The following is a 21,231-nucleotide window of genomic DNA, read 5'->3' on the forward strand; positions in this document are numbered from 1 at the left end:
TTTGTAAGTGTCGGATTGATGTAACGTAGCTGATAGTAGTTTTGCAATTTTACTAATTTTCCCCTGTAATGTCTCTTAAAACTGATCGCTATACGATGTCACTGACCAATCAAATTAATTGATTACTTATGACGAATTCAATTCATTCTGGCTAATTTTTCCTTCGCGTTCAAGCACGGAAATTTCAAACAACCACATCTTCCCCTCCTCCCCCTTTTTACAATTAAGCAATATTATGGGATTGATTTTGTGTGTTCCCTTATTGTGCACCACCTTTATAGCTCACCTGAGCCGAAGGTTCAAGTGAGCTTTTCTGATCACAATTTCTATCTCTTTATCTTGTCAATTTGTAGTTATTAGTCAATACTTTGATGTAAGCCCAGCCAATCAATTGTTATGTAAGATTATGTAATATGCAATTTTAGTTGCTAGTCATTTGTTATTTGTAATATGCAAGGTGAAGATAACGAACAGTGATCAATCTCATAACTCCTACAAGCAATACAAAATAGATAGTTGGGCAAACACGGACCCATGGACACACCAGAGGTGGGATCAGGTGCCTAGGAGGAGTAAGCATCCCCTGTTGACCGGTCACACCCGCCATGAGCCCAATATGCAATTTTAGTTGCTAGTCATTTGTTATTTGAATAAATGACAAATCCACTCAATGACATTCTTTTTTTTTTTATCTTTTAATTTATAATGTACAGCAAAAACAAGCTGCAACTTACAATTGTACATGTACCAGAATTGTTTTTCTGATATCCTTTGGACAAAATGGTGAATATTAATAACAATAATAATACCATATATATATATATTTTCATACACTATGTACGCTCAAAGGTGCTTTACAATGCATATATACCTTACAACAGAATGTCATACACATATATACATAGAAAACAAGAGGTACTGTGAGCAATGCTCACTAAGAATACCCCCCGCTTACCCCAATCTCCCAAAGGGTGTTGGTAATAGGTATAAACTACCTCTTTTCTGAGTGTAAAAAACAAATGGCATGACAAACCGAACCATATTGCTACTTCGATGTCCAGTGCGCGTGACCTTTGGACCCCAAAATCAATAGGGAACATCTTCATCCCATGGGTAGTCCATATGTATGATATCGTGACTGTAGGTGGAAAGGATAACGCTTTAGAGGCCGGAAACCATATTGCTACTTCAATGTCCAGTGCGCTTGACCTTTTGACCCCAAAATCGATAGGGAACATCTTCATCCCATGGGTAGTCCATATGTATGATATGGTGACTGTAGGTGGAAAGGATAACACTTTAGAGCCCGGAAACCATATTGCTACTTCGATGTCCAGTGCGCTTGACATTCGACCTTTTGACCCCAAAATCGATAGGGAACATCTTCATCCCATGGGTAGTCCATATGTATGATATGGTGACTGTAGGTGAAAAGGATAATGCTTTAGAGCCCGGAAACCATTGCGTCTACAGACGGACGGACGGACAGCCCGATTCCAGTATAACCCCCCCCCCCCAACTTGTTGCGGGGGGTATAATAAATAAAACATTAAAAGCTGTACCTATCCTCATTGTACATATAAAACATGAAAACACAAGATACCATAAATATGCTAGATAAAAATAAACATCAGTTTCAGGGCGTATTAAAATAATAATAATAATGAAATACACACACGCATACACAGCATATAATGTCTCAGGTATAATACATTAAAACATACAATTCCTTTTAATACGAAACTAATGAAATTATTGATTTCAATAACAACCGGAAGAAATGGTCCGTTTTGATGGGTGATCCATTTAATTTTCTCCCCTCTCTCACTCTTCCTCTCTTATTACAATGTATGATACAAGATGTATACATACGCCAAGATGATTATTCTATATTGAATATGGCATTGATGATGTAGAGATATTTTATGTGTTTATAATTAATATGAAAATAAAACATTGGAACTTTTCAAACAAGTATTTCATACAAGTTGCAGAAAGTGTTTAACGATTTTTAATTAGAATAATCGAAAAACTTTCATTTCGTGTGCGAAAAGTGGTATGTTTGAAGTAGTACTTTCCTTAGTTATACGTGCACATTTTTAATATGAAGTATTTCTTCATACTTATATAAACACTTACAGAGGATCCTTAGTGTAGTAATAATAATAATGGGAATAAGTTTGAAAATAAAGCATTATATTAGCACAATTCACAATTAATTTCTTGAATAATTATCATTGTCTATAAGAATTTTTTTTCGTTGAAACGTTCTAGTAACACTAAGCTTTGTTAGCACCATTCCATGGTCAAACTTTAGAATATTCATTCATAAATACCGTAAACATAATAAATATCGTAGTCCTTCATTCAACATAATGTGTGGCAATACACTTAGACCTTGCAACAATGAACTGATTGATTTGAAATTGAATTTCAATGTGTTAATATCAACATGTTTTCTTAATTATACAACAAAATGTTCCTTTTCCTCCATGGTAAGGGTTCTAAAGAGAAAAGAATGAATGTAAATCTAATGAATAGGTCTCCAACAGGTTTACAGAAAAATATGCATCCCTCTTCCTGTCAGGAGTATGCATCCCTCTTCCTGTCAGTGAGTGACTTCAACTAGATGGCGTCCAATAAACACTTCTTATTATATAGCTAATAAATAGTCTAATATAAAATCTGCGTAAAATCTAGAGAATGTTAGCGTTCAATATCCTGAGAATTTATTGAACGCTAACTTTGCATTGCGTAAATTGTATGCGCCCGAAACATTCCGAGTATGAGCGTTCAATATTGACGTTACCGTAACGACGTAAACAAGCCAAATGGCAGACGACGGTCCTCCGAATCTGACAGAGCCGGTATTTGATATTTACTTAAGCAAAATGTTTTACTGTACATAAATTATGATGTCCCCATTTACAAAATCAGTTTGCTTCATGCATTAATGACGGGTTAAATATTGAACAGTTAAGAAGTACATGCTGTTATTGCACACTGCCAATATTGATGAATTCTCGTCTATTTTGGAGTAGTTTGAGTGAAAAGGGATATCATTTAACAACTAAATACTTTAGCTATATAATAAAAGGGTTATTGAACTTATATAGGTGAATATTGGCACTCGTTGGCTGTCAAAATGCACTCGCAAGCTCGTGCATTTTCACAGCCAACTCGTGCCAATATTCACCAATATAAGTTCAATAACCCTATAATATTACACAAGTGTGAAAATTATAATGGATTTCAATTTTTCAAAAATTGGCACTTATTGCTATTTCCTATATTTAAAAAAAATTGCATCACATGGCAAGCTTAATCTACACAATACTATCACACAAACCCTCATAGTCTCACACGTATCCGTGTAAACAAGGCATGTTCTTTTACTTTTGCTTCCTTATATCTTAAGCTGGAAATTCCGTCCTTCTTGTAACGAGTTCCAGAATCAGAAAGCAATGAGAATCTAAAAGAAACATGTCAAGAATGAACTATCTTATTACTTTTCTTGGTAACCGCATAAATCGTCGTTAAACATAAATCATTCTGACTGGAAGGTCGTGAGTTCGAGCCCCACCCATGTTTTGCCCAACCCTCGAGATGCAAACATAGGTAGTGATTGCTCGTTCGCTAAACAAGCGAGAATGACAGATCTTTCGGATATGACCTTTAAGGTAGTACTCTACATCGTCATAATGGCTGACTTCCTTTAAAAACATGGATGACAAAATCGATATCAGCAATATTTGACTTTTCCTTTTCTATTTAAATACCTAGCCGAGTAGCTCAGTAGGTTAGAATACCGACTGCTAAAAAGAGAAAAAAAAAAAAGAATACCGACTGCTGAACTGTAGGTCGCAGGTTCGAGTCCAGCAGGGGTTTTAAATTTTTTCAGATTACCTTCTACTAAAACTGTATTTTTTGACAAAATAAAGTAAATTTGAAAATTTTCAAATTCAAAATATTTTTGTACATATCCTACACTTTTCATCTACATCAAATTTCTCTGGTGTAGCATACCTCCTTGCTACAGTTATGAGCGCTAAACACGGGTCTAAATTTGTGATGCTTCACTTGCAGCTGGTGACGTATCAATATGAGTGAACAATTCTGGACAGGACGTAAAACAAACAAATAAAGAAATTAATTAATTATTCTTTGACTGGTTTCTTAATAATTTGTCATCGTACTTATTTTAAATCTTGTCTAGAGGCAAATCCAAAGGCTTCTTTAATTTGATATATACATGTATTTGTACATATTCTGTTCTCATAGACACATTTCATTTTTTATATACGGATGCTATTAAATACTGAGGAACGATTTAAGCAGAAGTCTATGCATTATAAAAGCTTATCTCTCAAACAAGATTAGAGAGCTAGCATGTATCTGTGGGACAAGGTAAACATAAATTGTAACAGGACTCCTGCACCCTCGGAGCCTTAGGGACAAGACAAAAACTGCCATTAATTGACCATTTTAAAAAATCTTCTCTATAGCTAGAACCGTACACGTTTAAGGAAAACTAAATGCATAATGATGTAGGCAGGAAGGCCTCTGTCAAACTTGTAATTCTCATTATCCCAGGGACAGAGATTCTGACTCTGTGGCAGGGCCATATTTGCTATATGGTGTTTATGTGTAAATATTTGAGTAACATCTACTGATACTGAATTGAAAGTAATTGAATAATTAGAAGGGACAGGTAGTCCTTTTCCAATATTGTAAATGTTATGATCCCAGGGGTAGGGGTTTTGGTAACTGAACCGAGTTGAATCAAATCGTCATTATGATAGTGATTAATGTGTGTGTCAACAACACGTTTAATTCCTTTTGATAACTACCGGAGTCAAGGGCAGGGTATAATCTGCCAAAATTTGAAAAACTAAATGCAGAGTCATGAAAAGCAGGGTGGCCTTTACCAAAATTGTAAAATTGATGCTATTCATAGTAAATTGAAAATGAATAGATAGTTAGAAGGAACAGGCGATCCTTCACCAAAATCGTAAATTTCGTGAACCCAGGGTTGGGAGTTTTAGTACCAAGGTGAGTCAAAAAATTGTCATAGTCACTGATTAAACCTGTAATCAATTAACACTTTTAACTTCGTTTGGATAACTACCATTCCAATTCTTTTCAAATGGTATGAAGCATCTTTGGGACAAGAGTGACATAAAGTTTAGGACTCCTTCACCCCGATGTCTTAGGAGCAGGGCAGAAACTGCCAACATTGACCATTTTTCAAATCAAATCGTCTTATCTACAAAATTACACCTGTAAGAAACCCTTTATTTTTTTCGGGGGGGGGGGGGGGGATGTCGGTCAATGTGAAGTAAAATCTTTACGGAGACTGCAGAGAACAGCTATCGTCCCGCGCAACGTCACGAGCACGACGTTACTATCAAAGGTGATGATCAATCTCATAACTCCTACAAGGAATACAAAATAAAGAGTTGGGCAAACACGGACCCCTGGACACACCAGAGGTGGGATCAAGTGCCTTAGGAGTAAGCATCCCCTGTCGACCGGTCACACCCGCCGTAAGCCCTATGTCTTAATCAGATGAAAGGGGAAATTCGGAGTCAATATCAGTGTCAAGAACGGCCTAACAATCGGTATGAAACACATGAGACAATATTTGACCCAATGATAGGTAATATTGGCAAACTAGATCATTATAATAACAACCATCAAAGTTGCGAAATGCTGCGAGACTGTTGAAACCCCAGTAACATCAACTTGTTTGTCAGTAGCCTGCCCCGATTAAACAAGAGTACCGCAAACGGTACATATAATACGCCCGTGAAAAGCTAAAATAGGGTGTTTTCGTACACCGTGGTTTGTAGAACTTGGCTTCAAGTAGCATCAGTAATCATCAGGGTTTGATATACTTTCTTTGCATCATAAAAACAGACAATTAAAGTCATGTACTCTTTATGTAATATTTTCACTTGGCATAAGATGTGTACATTTTGATGGTCCTAGCCCTAACGATTTGGTCTGTATCCTGCTACAACGACCTTGACTGTGAGAAACAATAAACATCTTCCACTTGGCATAAAGTGTATGTTTACTTACTTAAACGGTCCTAGCCCTAACAGTTCGGTCTGTATACTGCCTAAAACGTTTTCATACTAAGCGATAATGCGACTTTGACCTTGAAAAATACATGTAGTAGGCATTTTCCTTTCATTATGGTGATCAAAGGTACGAAGTTGCAATATCCTGAAGCTTACGGTTCGGTTTGTATCTTGCCTATTAGGTTTTCCCTATTAAGTGACCTTCGATCTCTAACCTTGAAAAACAATACGCATCTTTCTCTCATCATGGTGATCAAATGTACCATGTTGTAAAATCCTGGAGCTTACGGTTCAATGATGTCAATAAGTAAAACAAATATAGTTATTATAGGATACTTGTGAGAATATCAATACATGGAATCATACTCTTTTTAACATGCTCCCGTGGGGATCCGGGTTAGAATAGGTCCTCAGTGCCCCCTGCTTGTCGTACGAGGCGAATAAATAGAGCGGTCCTTCGGATGAGACCACAAAAACCGAGGTCCCGTGTCACAGGAGGTGTGGCACGATAAAAATCCCTCCCTGCTCAATGGCCATAAGCGCCGAGCATTTTGCAACCCTTCACCAGCAATAGTGACGTCTTCATACGAGTGAATAATTCTTGAGAGGGGCGTTAAACAAAATACAATCAATCAATCTTTATAACCTGCAGAAAAATCGGATTGTTTCCTGGTTTCTGTTATTATCAGGAATAAAATTCAAGACTACTGTTATATCGTCGACTGACCAGTTTCGGTGACATTATTGATTACCACGATTTTCTCATTAATCATTTGGATTAAATAAATAAATAATACACCTACCTTTAATGTAATTAAATTCCTTTACTTTCATCCAAAAATTCCAACTCCATTAGTACGTTAATTGAATATATTTTCGTAACAAAAAACATGTCACTTTGTGGTCCTAAAACGGCGACGTCACGTATTTCGGTGACCATTGTTAATATAGGTTTGCCAAAAGTTTGTAACTGTTAAAACGTAAATACAGGAGGAATGTGCAGCTAAACGTCAATGAATAAAATAACATAGTGTAGTTAACCTTTCATGGTGTAGAAATCTAGACTTTTGGTATTCTTTATATTAATTTGAAGGTTTGCTTGAAAAAGTAATAAGTAAATGGGCTTATTTTGGGGGTGCTCCTGTTGATTGTTTGCATACTCTCCTTTTAGTTGTTCATTTTCGGGAGAGAAAAATTGAAGACGTACTCTATATAGAAATTGATGACGCAATCTACACCCGGAAACGACAACACGCACACGTAAACAAAAGGTCACCGATTTTGGTCAGTCACCGAAATAATGCAGTGGACGATATATATACATTTCCCAGAATACCGCACTATGGCACCCAAAGCATGACCACTAGCTGCAAAAACACTTACGTCCATGCTAGTGCTTGAGAGTGCTAAATTTTCCTCGTTATTTTACGTCCCATTCGACATTTTTCGATATAGAGACTTCACCGTCTTAGGTAAAATACTAAACATTTTGACCGACGCATGCGCGTACGGTCGTGTCAGTGAGGGTTCTTTATCGAACCAACATCTAACGTTATAGGGGTCCATCCTATTAAGGTCGAATCCGAGAGACCCGTGTTTTTTTACTGAGTACCTGGCGAAGGAACCGTAACCACCTATATCAAGCATCTCAAGTTTGACGTGTCTAAATTATGAGTAATGTTAATAAATATATATACCTGTTTTCGTTGGTCTTGGATTGTTTGTGTTTGATCATTTTGTATCTAGTAATGCTAGGAGACATACGATTTATCTCCTTACCAATGGCAAATATTCTACAACAAGCAAAGAAAATTAATGTTGAATCCATTTAATGATAATATTATCTGCAACACCTTTAATTTAATATTTTTAGAACGAGTAACTTGAACAGAAGCTTGCCTATAACTCATGTCATCGTCTTCACCGCCCCAATTACTGAACAAGTTGGACCATCCGTTGACTGCTTCAAAGTCGACTCTCCTCCAAGCCGATACTCCACCAATCAGTTTGGGATCGGGGAGACTGAAGCGGGAAAAAACAATGATGGATACTGGGGCGTTATTATGTAAAATTTTCACATGTACAGTCTATATACCGATATGATAGATACGAACTGTGTTTTCATTACATTCACCTGTAACTGAATTTATCTATGGCATAAGATAAATGCATAGGACTTCTACAGCATCCATAAGGTATTCTGTCGTCTTCTGGTATTAAGTCAACGTCTTGAAACACAAAACAAGTGTAGTTGCTACGCTCTAGAGCCATCCTATATCCAATGTTTAACAGCAAGCCTTTATTAAAGTCCTTCTCATCGGCCTGTACAATCATATCAAACCAAACAGCGTGGGCAACATTTATGCAATGAACAAGTGAGAGTAACAGACATTGGTCAATCTCAACTTTTGTCCTACCCTGGAATCAGAATCTCTAACCAGGGGATCCTGTTTACAATTTTGATAGATGTCAAGTTTACTACAAAAGGCCCACAGGCCTTATCGGTAACTTGAGTATTAGTTAAAAGTATGAACTAACTCCTAAGGATATGAAATCTGTCACAGGCTTCCCGTTGTCCATATCTAAGCTAAATTCTAGTATTCAGCAGTATAAAACAAGATGTGTTCTTAAAACACAAATAACTTTGAAAGTGCCCATATTGATGGAATACTTCATATACGTTATATTAACATTATGGCTATTTTGAACCCGTCTTAAATTCACAATTTTGGTACATTGCATTTCTGCTTTTCCTAAATATGCACTTAGTTTTCATACATTATCAGCCAAATCAAAGAAGTCTTTCATTTGATAGACAAAATCATAACAATAATTTTGGTCTCAACTGGGATCAAAACCACCCCTACCCCCCTGAGCTGACGAAATTTACCGAAGGGATGACTGCGCATGCTCCTTCTATATATCCTTTTAGTTTCAATGTAGTATCAATAGCATTAAAGATGGTATTTAAATGTTTTACACATAAACACTATATATAAAGTTTGACACCGCCGTGGAGTCAGAACCGCTGCCCCAATGATCATGAAATTTACCATCTTGATCGAAGCATTCCTGTTGTACATGACTGTTTATTTAGTTTTTCTTCAGAAAAATGATTTTTGGAAATTAGTAAAATTTTGACAGTTTTTGCCACGCCACTAAGGCAGCAGCGGTTCATGAGACCTGAAATGTATACTTCATAACCCAAAAGATGCTTCATGCCAAATCTGAAAAGAATTGGAATACTTGTTACTGCAATTGTGAAAATATTGTTGGGTAATGAGTATGACACTTTGTCAAGATATTCCATCTCAAAAATAAAAAAGACATCGCCCAAAATACTACATGATCCTCCCATCATTAAAATGTCATTTGCTAAGTTCATGAAATTACCTGTTCCACAACGTATACACTGTATCGTAAATTTTGACGATGTAGAATAGGATGAAGATTATTCAAAAGAATCTTTAGTTGGTCTTCTCTGTCTCTGATGGGAATTATGACTGCTACATTGGAATTTACTACATTATCGTGGAATCCCGACTCCTCATGTATATTTCTAGGCTTGTGGTGTCCTCCAGATTCCAGCCACCAAAAGTCAGATGCCATGACAAACAACTCCCTCGTATTCATATCTGCTGTGATTTTGCCCACTGCAAGGTATCAAGTAACATTTTGTTTTAAAAATATGAAATGACAATATTGGCATGTATAGTATCTCCGCTCTCCATGGATTCCGACCCGCTACATTCTTCGTTAGAGAGAAAAGGAGCGGAGAGTAAACCTTTGGCTTGCAAAGATGCACGACAAAGTGAAGTTAACGAACACTGATCAATCTCACAAATCCTATATATACAAAAGTAAGAGTAGGGCAAACACGGACATTTGGACCTATCAGAGGTCAAAATCAGTATACATGTAAAGAATGGTTAACAATTGGTATGAGACACGTCAGACAGCTGTCAACCCACTGATAGTTTGTATTTGCAAATTAAACCGCTGTAACAATCATATATCATGTACGGTTTGTTAATGAAATAAATAGCATGTATTACTTCTCCCAGGCACCTGATTCAATCCATCCTCTGGTGTGTCCAGGGGTCCGTGTTTGCCCAACTATCTATTTTGTATTGCTTATGCAAGGTGAAGATAACGAACAGTGATCAATTTCATAACTCCTATAAGCAATACAAAATAGATACGAGTTATGAGATTGATCACTGTTCGTTATCTTCACCTTTCATGTATGATGTATACGAATTCTAAAATCTTTAATCTAAAGCTGTTATTCAGAGAAAGTTTAATACAACTGTAGTATTTGTAGTATAGATTCGACCAAGGGTGCATGAAATGTATAAACTCATCAACAACAAAATATTGGCAAGTCATAATGATGAAATATTGATCCGGTTGAAAATGTTAACATATGACATTAATTTGCCAAAATCGTAAAACTGATGCTTGGTGTGGAGAAGAATGTGAATAAATGCCATGTACAAGTGATCATCTACATTTAAATGTCTTTTGTTATACCTGGTCCTTTCTCTCCCAAAACATTATATTCCTGAAGACAAATCGCATCGTTTCTGATTTCGTTGAGACGATTCCTCACATGGCCACTGATTTTGAGAGTCGTTAAAATGCACACAATCGGCAGAAGTGTGTATTTTAGTTGTTTTCTAACGATGCAACATCCCCAGCTCCACCTTTTCATCTCGGGGATTGATTACTCTGAAACAGGCAATGATTTCATAGAACACTGACGACACAGGCAATGATTTCAAAGGAAACCGACAAAGCGTAGCATCACTTCACAATAATGTAAAGTCGCACTCATTTATTAGATAATTTTAACACTTCATATATGTTATATCCCACTAAGATATTTACAGTATGCAGGGAAATATTCACCCCCGTTTTATTTTCGCACTTGTTGTCAGTGGACGAATTAAGACTGAGCGAGACTGTTTTTCCCCCTCATCTGTTTTTTAACAAAATGTCTGGGGGGATTTAAAACGGGCCGAAATTGTCATCAAGTGTAGCATGGATTCTTGCAAACACTAGAGGCGTTTTTCTTCCAGAAATCCAGAGTTATTAAGCTATAGATCAAAGTTTGATTCCTAATAACATTATTTAACGAGTTGATTTTATCTAAACACATGATCAACTATATTTCAGTAGTGTTTGCTCTTGACCTACATAGTAGACTTATATTGAATTTAGTCCAGAACAATGACGTGATTTAGCCTAGGAAATAGCTGCAGATTTGGAGAATTGGTCAAGGATCACTAGCCCCCATATTGACCAAACGTTTGTAGAAATTCTGCTAATAAGGTGTTAAATAAAATCCTCAAGCCTCCAAACAACGTTCACGTCCCGTGGCATTCCGGTGTTGTAGCATAGAGTTTTCCCCCGCTTAGACTCCCATCCCCCCCAGACAAACGGGCCCGGGATAGACCCCCCCCCCCCCCCCCCGGAAAGATGGGCCTGGCATAGAATTTCCCCCTAGGAAGAATGAACCCGGGCCCAATTTAATCCTCGTAGGAAAAACCATCCTAGTATAGAATTTCCCCCTAAATGACAGTACGCTTTTATCCCCTTCTTACATTTTAGCTATGTATCTCTTTCCAGTTCTGTTACCAGAATTCTCTTGTTTATCTAGACCCAGGAATTCTTATCATTTCTTTTTAATTCAGGGTCTTTTGTATCACAATCATCATCTTATTTTTTTTAAAGGAAATTCAAGTTGTGTAATGGTATATCAAAATTCATTCAGACATTTCAAGTCTTTGCTGTTAATATCTGAAATAGTGAAGTCGGGAAGAAGTTAATGTTTTGTTTTTTTAATTTAAAATTTCGAATTTAAATAATCGGGAAAATTAAATTACTTTTATTCATACAGTGCATCTACTTTACTTTTCAGATATCTTAATTGTATATCTTTTAGTCGACTTTTTACGAAAAACCCTAATGATATTGACCATCGTTAAAGTCTTTTGGGAAGCATATTGTATTTACTATATGCAATTTAAAGTTTTCAGCGTGTAAACCCAACTTCAACATCTCAAAAAAAAAATTCCTTTATTTCATGAATATCGTAATATTAGTGAGCGCATATCTATTTCATTAAACTATAACAATTTAACAGCAAATATTTGTTTCTTTTTTGTAACTTTTTTTTCTTTATAACATTCAACTCTTTATACCAATAATAACAAATTTCATTGATTATCTTCAATTGCAAGAGTTTGCTTCGTTCTATATTTATTCAAAAGCTTCTACATGAGAAGAAAAAAGATTCCGGTCGATGAAATCCGGAAACAGGAGGGGAAATGTACAGAGGGGGAAATTATATGCTGGGCCGCTTTTTCTCCCTATGGGGGAAGATCTATCTCGGACCCGTTTTTCCGGGGGTAAAGTCTATGCTACAACACCGGGTTAGAATTAGGTCCCCATTACCCATTGCTAGTCGTTAGAGGCGACTAAATGGGGCGGTCTTTCGTATGAGACCGCATAAACCGAGGCCCCGTGTCACAGCAGGTGTGGCACGATAAAGATCCTTCCCTGCTCAAAGACCGTAAGCGCTGGGCATAAGGCTAAATTCACCGGCAATGGTGACGTCTCTATATGAGTGAATATTTCACGAAAGGGACATTAAACAATATACAATCAATCCAAACGTTCTCTCTCTTTAGAAAAAAAATATATATCAGGCTGCATAGTCGCAGACGATTGAAGTTGGCACTAGCCTAAACTAGTAAATTATAACTCCGCTGTGCAGATAAAATTATATATGAAATTGATGTTGTATTTTTGTAGACAAATTCAAAAAACTTGTTTACAATATAATGTATATAATACAAAAAAGTCTAAATATAATATATTACATATAACGAACAATTAAATATAACTTATAACATCATACTTCAGTGTAGCGGTGGCGCAATGTGATATGCTTAGTATACTTAATTATTTTGCAAACAGAGGGTTATACGTTAAAATTCTCTAACGAAAAGTTTGATTGGTTTTTTTTGGGGGGGTTGGGGTTACATTTTTAAAAAAATTTATTTAAAATTTTAAATTATAGATCTATACAACACCTTGGTAAAACCAGACGTGTATATATTTTATTTGCATATGAATTATACTTGTGTGTCTTTGCTGAACTGTTTTGATTAATGAATGTTAAAATAATACAATTAAAACCTGCTTAAAAACATATTACAATTTGGATGATCTACATGTACAGTTTGTTAATATATACACTTCTGAATAAGCGAGTAATAAATAGATAGATAGATATTTATTCATTGGCAACTTTAAAAGTTGAAAGTACAATAACTAAGTTAAAAAAACACATAAGAATATTAGCAAAATATAAACGTGATAAGAATGTACATGAAAAGACAAAGAATAATTTTAAAAGCATTTACATACAATAAAAATATTTGGAGAAAAATATAAATAAACGGACGTACATTAGCCTATAAGGTAAAACAAAACAAACAAATTAATGAGTCTGAAATAAGGATTAAAAGTCTGCTGACTAGCTTTCAGAATACAATGTATGCTTATGTATACCTTTGGTTTAGTATACACCGAGTATAAAACTGTTCTTGTAACGGTTTGTTTTAAATTTTGGTAAATAATATTTATTTACATGTATATTTAAAAAACAGAAAACCGACCTGTCACTGTACAATGTAGTTGTACAGTATTACAGTCAAGGGTAGATTAAATGTTGCACATATATGTTTTTCAAATAAAAATGTTTGATATAAATAAACATGTACTGTAATATCCGTGTGCATTTTACTCTACTGTTTTCTAAAATAAATATTATAAAGCACATTTATTCATAATTTTCAAATTATAAAATCAAGTCGTATAATCTTCAGTCTGATTAAAACCAGATCTTCAGTCTCGCCCTCCTCTCCTTTTTCTCTATGTCCACTTCAACGAAATGATATATAAAAAAAAAAATGGGGAACAAGATTGAAGTTCTGGTTTTAATCAGACTGTCTTGAACTTGTTTACCCCATATTTTCATAACAAGTAACATTTTCAGAAACAAAAAACCTTTGCAGATGCCAAAATCATACAGCTGTGCTTTGTGTGGAATATTCAATGTAAAAGATAGACTATTAAAAGATATGTAGCAAAAGTAGTAGGAAGGGATAGTGACACTGAAGCTTTGTGTAACAAGTGATAGGTCTTTGAAGATATCAGCTAGCTACACTCAAAATGAGGACAGCATAATTATAGAGCGATCAGGAGAACGATGATCCTGAATATTGTGTTTCAGAACAATCTGATACTAATCCTTTGAGTCCGAAAACAATTTAGTTATACAATCCAACGCATTCGTTCCATAAATACTGTGTTGTATATAGAAAAAAAAAAATCAAAAGAGTGAGCCTTAGTGTTAAACCAGAGTGCAAAACACAGGCCTTCATACACATTTCACTTTTTGTAAACACGAAGACACGGTGTTGCTCTTCTCATTTAGAAGGACAGTAGTTTTTACAAACTGCTCTGGCAGTTTTGAAATCCAAGTATATCACATCTTCAATCGTTCAATCATTGACTGATGATGACTATAACATTCTGACAGAGATCAGTTTAAAGATTTAGAAAAGTTTGTCACTGCCATTCGCCATTTAAACATTAAATCAGTCTTGCTATGTATAGCTATACTTTTAACAAAGCTAAGGACCGGTTTGTCCAACCATATTCTTGAAACTATTTTCCTTGAAAATAGTGTCGGGTTCAAAGATGTGCTCACAGTGCAAAGAATTCTCTCCAGCTGTTCGTCTCTAAAACGTTGGATTTCATCACAGCAGTCATGATGAGTTTGCAGATTTTCACACCACTCCCCTGGATAGAAACCTTTTCTGTGGCAATAATGAGAAGTCAGCAAGTTTAGTCATCGATGGAACATATATTTTTATTCAAAAATGTTATAATTATAGGTTCCAACGCCAGTCGTACAGTCTGCACAAGCATCGTCCTTTGGTGAACCCAATGGTCATCGTTGGAAGTGATGGATATATACTGTCTGTAATACGCCCATACTTTTCGGATGGTAAGAATAACGATGCAGCAATTACAAAGCACATGATCACTTTAAATGCTGAAGGAATGAATGATCGGCTCCAGGAAAATTATTTGTGCTAAGTAGATTTAGGTTTTCGGGATTTGGTAGAGTTATCTGAGAAACGAGGATTGTCAGTGCATTTGTCAATGTTTTTGAAGAAGGGTGCAAAACATTCTACGGAAGATGAAAATGCTAGTCGCCTTGTTCCAGAAATTAGATGGATTGTCTAAAGTGTGAATGGATGGCTGAAACAGTGACGATTTTTCAACAGTTGTTCTTAACCATTACATAGTTTGCCCAACTATCTATTTTGTATTGCTTATGGGATTAATGAGATTGATCACTGTTCGTTATTTTCACCTTTCATACCATATATCGGTGAATTAATTAGATTGGTTTCAGTAACATGTAATAAATACCCCCAGCTTGCAAGAAAATTTCCAGAAGATATCAAATTAGCTGAGGAAATGCCTGAAAAAAGTAAACTAGGAAAGCATTTCCAGAGTCTGGTACAACAAGAATGTTTGCTAAAGAAGAGAGCAATGTATGCAGTTGTTGATGGATCTTCTGATCAGCTGAAAAACTTCCCTGTACTTACTGAGGAAAACTATGTCAAATCGCCTTACGCATTTATCAGTTAAAACAAGCGCCATCATATGCTAAAGAGCACATGGAGAAGAACAATTGATATGAACTGAATGTAAAATTTTAAAAAAAAAAACCTCTATAGATCAAAATGCAGTACCGTCACAGCTATAACATCACACACACTCTGTACAGTATAACTTAGAAAGTAGGAGCCAGAATGGTAGGATAATGTGCCCATGTTTCCAGTTATCAAAGGTTACAAGGACAACAGCACGATTCATTTTTCTAAATCTTTATTATATTCTGGTGATATTCCGCAAAGTGATTCTGACTAGTTCTGTTAAATTTGAAGAGTAAAACACATAGTTTTCTAATCGTAACAGTTCGCTAATTATTGACAACAAATTATCTTGCCTCTGATAAAAATCTTGGAATTTCTTTTGCTTAAACCAATACTACATACAACGATATTAAGCCTCTTACTAACCTAATATTTTCAATATGCCCCTTCCACGTGGTTTACTGACCACATACATGTACCGATGACGTTTTGTCTATTAACAATGGTAGCTTTCATTCATATTTCGATTTGATATATCCCTGTGAGCTCGAAATAAAGGACACCACAGAGTCGTCCACTTCTGCTTCATACTTTGATATTTTATTGGAAGTAGACATTAACGGCAAACTGACAACTCAACTGTATGACAAACGGGATGATTTCAGTTTCTCCATCGTCAACTTCCCACATTTATGTAGCAATATTCCATTATCACCTGCATATGGTGTTTATATATCTCAACTGATTCGATATGCAAGAGTTTGTTCTGGGTATAGTCAGTTTTTAAATCGAGGTAAGCTACTGACAAACAAGTTGATGATACAGGGATTTCAACAGTCTCGATTGAAGTCAGCATTTCGCAAATTCTATGGTCGTTATAACGATCTAGTTCGTCAATACAACCTCGCATTGGGTCAAATGCTGTCTGACGTGTTTCATACCGATTGTTAAGCCGTTCTTGGCACACTGATTTGACTGCAGATAACTCCGTTTACCTGATCAGGATGGGGTTCACGGCGGGTGTGACCGGTCAACAGGGGATGCTTACTCCTCCTCGGCACCTGATCCCACCTCTGGTGTGTCCAGGGGTCCGTGTTTGCCCAACAATTCGTATTTTGAAATATTGTAATTGTTACGATGTGGATTGTTGTTCTGATGAGGAAGGGGGGGGGGTGTTAAACTTTTATTATGCATTCTATATTTTGTTGGTAGATCCTCAAACATATATTCCATTCCTATAGCATCAGGCTATGGTTAGGCCTCTAGCACACACGTTTTCCAATTACAAATTCTGTAATTTATATATTTCATACCACATCTATATTGTAAATGTAATAAAACAATACACTTCACAGAGATTTCGGTATAGAAATACTTGAGGCCTACTTATTCCAACATGCATGTATAATGGCAGTGCACCCCTTCCCAATAGTAAACTTATGACCTTTCTGAGAATTTTAACTATATCCTGGTATATCTTTATTCTATATCAACTACAAATGTAAGTATAAGAGCTCTATTCAAGTTATCTTCCTGATCATAAGGAAGTTTTAAATAGTAATGTTCTGCATTCGACAAAACATAGTTAATATTTGTGTGCGAATATATATGCAATTTTCGGCGATAAGAGGCAATGAATGCAGTCATGTTATACAAGTATATGGTTTTTTAGTTGAATGATTGTACAATAGAACGGTAGTAAATACATTTGCATCGCAGATTCCCAGGAAGCTCAAAAGGCCAACATTCTCAAGGGGTGCCATTCTGCGTCATTTGAATTTAGGTACCTTGTGTAAAATAGTATAAAGAGGTCGTAAGTCATTTACAGAAGCAAGTGCATGTGATATATATACTATAGCAATATGTGATTTTTTAAATACACACTTCAGGTTGGTTAGCAGATAAAGGTATTTAAAAGTCCAGCTGCAGTTTAGGTCAATCGATTAAATATGAATGTCACTGCTTAATGTATGTTAACCATCTCAAGATGGTAGGACAAGGTCATTTACAAGTTTCAACTTGGCAAGTCATGAGAGAGAAATTGATGCGCCCAGATGGCAAATATTTTTGACCCAAATTAGATCATTTATTTAAAGAGACACTACAGCTCATTTTGCGCAAAAATCATGAAATGACAATTTTCCCAGTGCTTTCTCAATTTTTGTTGCATTGTTGAAAGTATGAACTTTACGAAAATAACACTTATCTAAAGTTAAAAATTATCGTTTTAACGTAAAAATTAATACTTTTTGATGGCCTATACAAAAAATATCGAGTCTCCTCCTTTTAGTCTTCAGACGCATGCGCATAGACAGTAAACAGTGCAGCATGTCGTCCAGTGAGAGAAAGTGTAATTGATAGATCTAGCATTTTGACAGATTCTGTGAGAAAAGAGGTAAAAATAGAATGAGATAAAACTCATGCGTGAAATAAAATTTACCTAGGGATCAGTATGACCGTTGGAAAACAGAGAGCTCGGAGAAACGCATGTAACTCAGTGGCGGATATAGGATTTCCGAAGAGGGGTGTGAAAGTCAAAGATTAGCCAAAGTAATTGGCCATTCGGGTGCAAAATTTTGATTTTCATTCACAATCTGTGGCGTAAAAAGGGAGGGGGATACTGGCCCCCTAAATCTGCCATTGAGACTAGCTGCGAAAAGTAAGTACGTGCTATTTCTATCTGAACACGACACGTGTTAGTTGTAAAAACATCGGTCAATGGGAACATGGAAGGGTTTCTGTTGAAATAATTATTTATAATTAGTTATTATAAGGAGCAGGGAATAATCTTATGTACTTGAAAGGTGAGTGTGGACCCCTTGAAGGGGAATTTAGATAATTTCCTACACAACACCTTTGCTGTCAATCAAAACCACGTGATGTAAATAAGCATTCAAAAGTCCGAGTCAGCATGAAGAAACCTTTGAATTCCGGACGATCTTCAACGCGCAGTTGAGAGTAAATTGATGCATCCCAAATGTTCAAAATTGTCAGTATCGATGTGAATTTTATCATTTTATCAATATATGGTTTAAAAAACACTTCATTAAAATGTGGAAAATGAGCTGTAGTGTCTCTTTAATTGATTTTCAAAAACGTAACTGAACGTGAAAAAATGAATTTGTAGTAGTTTATTACGTTCGTCATTAATAATTGACATTTTTCATCCAAACTGATGTGGTTGTTTTCTAAGGTAAAAATTAACAAAGCTACAGGTCTAAGATGGAACTGGATATAATAAGTTTTGGAGTTATATGCAATATTGGGAAATCAAAAGATAAATAGAGGACATAATGGTGTTTTTGGTCAGGTCAATAACAAAAAAACAAAAGGTTGTTTAACTGATTTTAAAATAGAAAGAACAAGAGCCACGAATACCCAAATATGGCCCTGTGATTTTGAGTAAAATAAAGTATCTTCATTCCAATATTTCATCATGATATGGAATAGCTTAGACTTTCTTCTTCATAAATCCAGTGTGTTTTTTCCGCGAAAATTCACGCATATAGAAATTATAACATGCAGAACCCATAACAGTTGTGTTATTTTTGTAAAAGCTGATAATATCCAACAACATGCACCAAAAATTTGTATAACCCCCGGGCCTCGATCCAATAAATCTTAATGAATTGTAAATTAGTATATTACATACTGCATAGAAGTTAAGAGTTTTTTTGGATCGAGGCCTGGGAGATAAGTGAATTTTTACTTTTTATGTTCTGCAAATAACCGGAATTTCACATTCCATGCACGAAATCCGAATACTTTTCCAAATTATAGGTTTAATACAAATCGTAATATTTAAATATTATAGTTGGGGATTGTTCCATTGTCTTTTTACGAAACCAGTAATTATTCAAAGTTAATAAAATATGATTATTTCAAACAATATTATTGAAATAAAACCGGATCCGCGCCATCGTCGGAATCGGGCTATGTACATCAATCGATTTTGCCCCCAAAATTTCAAATAGATTATATGCTCAATTTATGAACTTGAATATATATGTAACCATGTTAGGGATAGTTACAAAAACCTTGCACTAGTTAACAGTTTTAGTTATTTGATCAACCAGTTACGAAGCTAAGTCCTCCAATCCACTCCAGATACAATCGAGATCCACCCATCGTCTGCGCCGCGCCTTTACTTCCACACATGTTCTTTATACGTTATCACACTATATATATTTTAATTATCTGAAGGCCGTTGAATTTAATAAATATCTGGCTTCACATGTTTCATTTTCGTGCATTCAGTTTTCTTGGCACTGATAAGCATGTTGAAATCGCTGTCGCAGTACATAAAAAAACTTGGAGGACCGAGGGGTGCCTAACTCGATAGGCTACTTAGATGCGAAGATATATTGGCCTATCCCGTATTGTCTAATGATTTCTAAAGTTATAGTACAATATATGGGTACCAGAAAAAATTAGGCGTCCACATAACAATATAAAGAATAGGCTACAAGTCTCTGAGCTACAGATCTAAAACATTCGTTCCGTTGTTTACGTGTTACATACGTCATCGGGTACCGTTAAATTTCGACACACAGCTATTCTGGTCCATTGCATATTTCATCCGTAAGAAATCAATATATAGAAATACATACAAATAAGAATACGAAAAATATATCTAGCAATATGGATCTTGTTTTGCTTTTAAATGAAATTCATTGACAAACAGGATTACATTTGATCTAATTAGCAAAAATACAAGGCAGTTAATAAAAAGCTATAATAATAATGAATAATTCGAAAATGAAAAAAAAAAAATAATAATGTAAAAAGAATGTTAACGAAAATAGTGTATATTTCATTGTTCCAATTATATTTATCATTGAAAATTCAGTCTCAACAGCAAATATTCAAAACCACAAATCTTATAACAAAATAAAAAAGACAAATGGAAAAAAGAAGTACTGATTAAAATAGAGGTGAGCATATGAATCACATTGGTTCCTGAAGTAAAAGTTGATGTATTTATTTTTAAAATATATTATCCTACATAATTAAGTAAAATATTACTAAGCATTATAGAAGGAAGAACTGAACACATTATTAAACCACTGTCCTGCTTAATTTAGTTTGAGTGTTTGTAACATGGAGGGAGTGTCTGATAACGAAAAAAGGTTTCCCTCATACATTTTATGTAAGATAAGAACTAAACCTAATGACAGGAAGAAATGTGAAAGTGTTAAGATAATCAAATTTTATGGTGTTAACCCCTTGATTGATAAAATTCTTGTTTCTATTTATGTGAAAATAACATCCGCTTAATTTTGTTTGCGAGGAGGGAGTTTGAGTCTATTATATGTAGCAGTATCAGAATAAAACTTTTTAATTAATGAATTCGTTTCATAGATGTTATGGAGTTAATGATAATAATTAAGGCATTTTGA

At 35.3% G+C, this 21,231-nt stretch overlaps 1 protein-coding gene across 5 annotated transcripts in view; it reads right to left on the reverse strand.

The window, feature by feature from the left end:
• Positions 1-1,565: 1,565 nt before the first annotated feature.
• LOC125682227 (beta-1,4-N-acetylgalactosaminyltransferase bre-4-like) overlaps positions 1,566-21,231 on the reverse strand; it is a 24,711-nt gene continuing 5,045 nt past the window's right edge. For 2 of the 5 annotated variants that reach the window (XM_048922693.2, XM_048922692.2), the window contains exons 2-8: positions 10,620-10,817; positions 9,480-9,739; positions 8,221-8,408; positions 7,986-8,108; positions 7,784-7,879; positions 3,397-3,472; positions 1,566-2,504 (exon numbers count right to left, since the gene is read on the reverse strand). In XM_048922693.2, the coding sequence (XP_048778650.1) occupies positions 2,448-2,504; positions 3,397-3,472; positions 7,784-7,879; positions 7,986-8,108; positions 8,221-8,408; positions 9,480-9,739; positions 10,620-10,800 (981 nt within the window). In that variant the 5' untranslated portion in view covers positions 10,801-10,817 and the 3' untranslated portion in view covers positions 1,566-2,447. Of the gene's footprint in view, positions 2,505-3,349; positions 3,473-7,783; positions 7,880-7,985; positions 8,109-8,220; positions 8,409-9,479; positions 9,740-10,619; positions 10,818-14,871; positions 14,893-17,538; positions 17,610-21,231 lie in introns of those variants that run through there. The other 3 variants (XM_048922694.2, XM_048922695.2, XM_048922696.2) reach the window with 3 other exon arrangements.

Source organism: Ostrea edulis, chromosome 2, assembly GCF_947568905.1.
Source record: "Ostrea edulis chromosome 2, xbOstEdul1.1, whole genome shotgun sequence".
Lineage (NCBI taxonomy): Eukaryota > Metazoa > Mollusca > Bivalvia > Ostreida > Ostreidae > Ostrea > Ostrea edulis.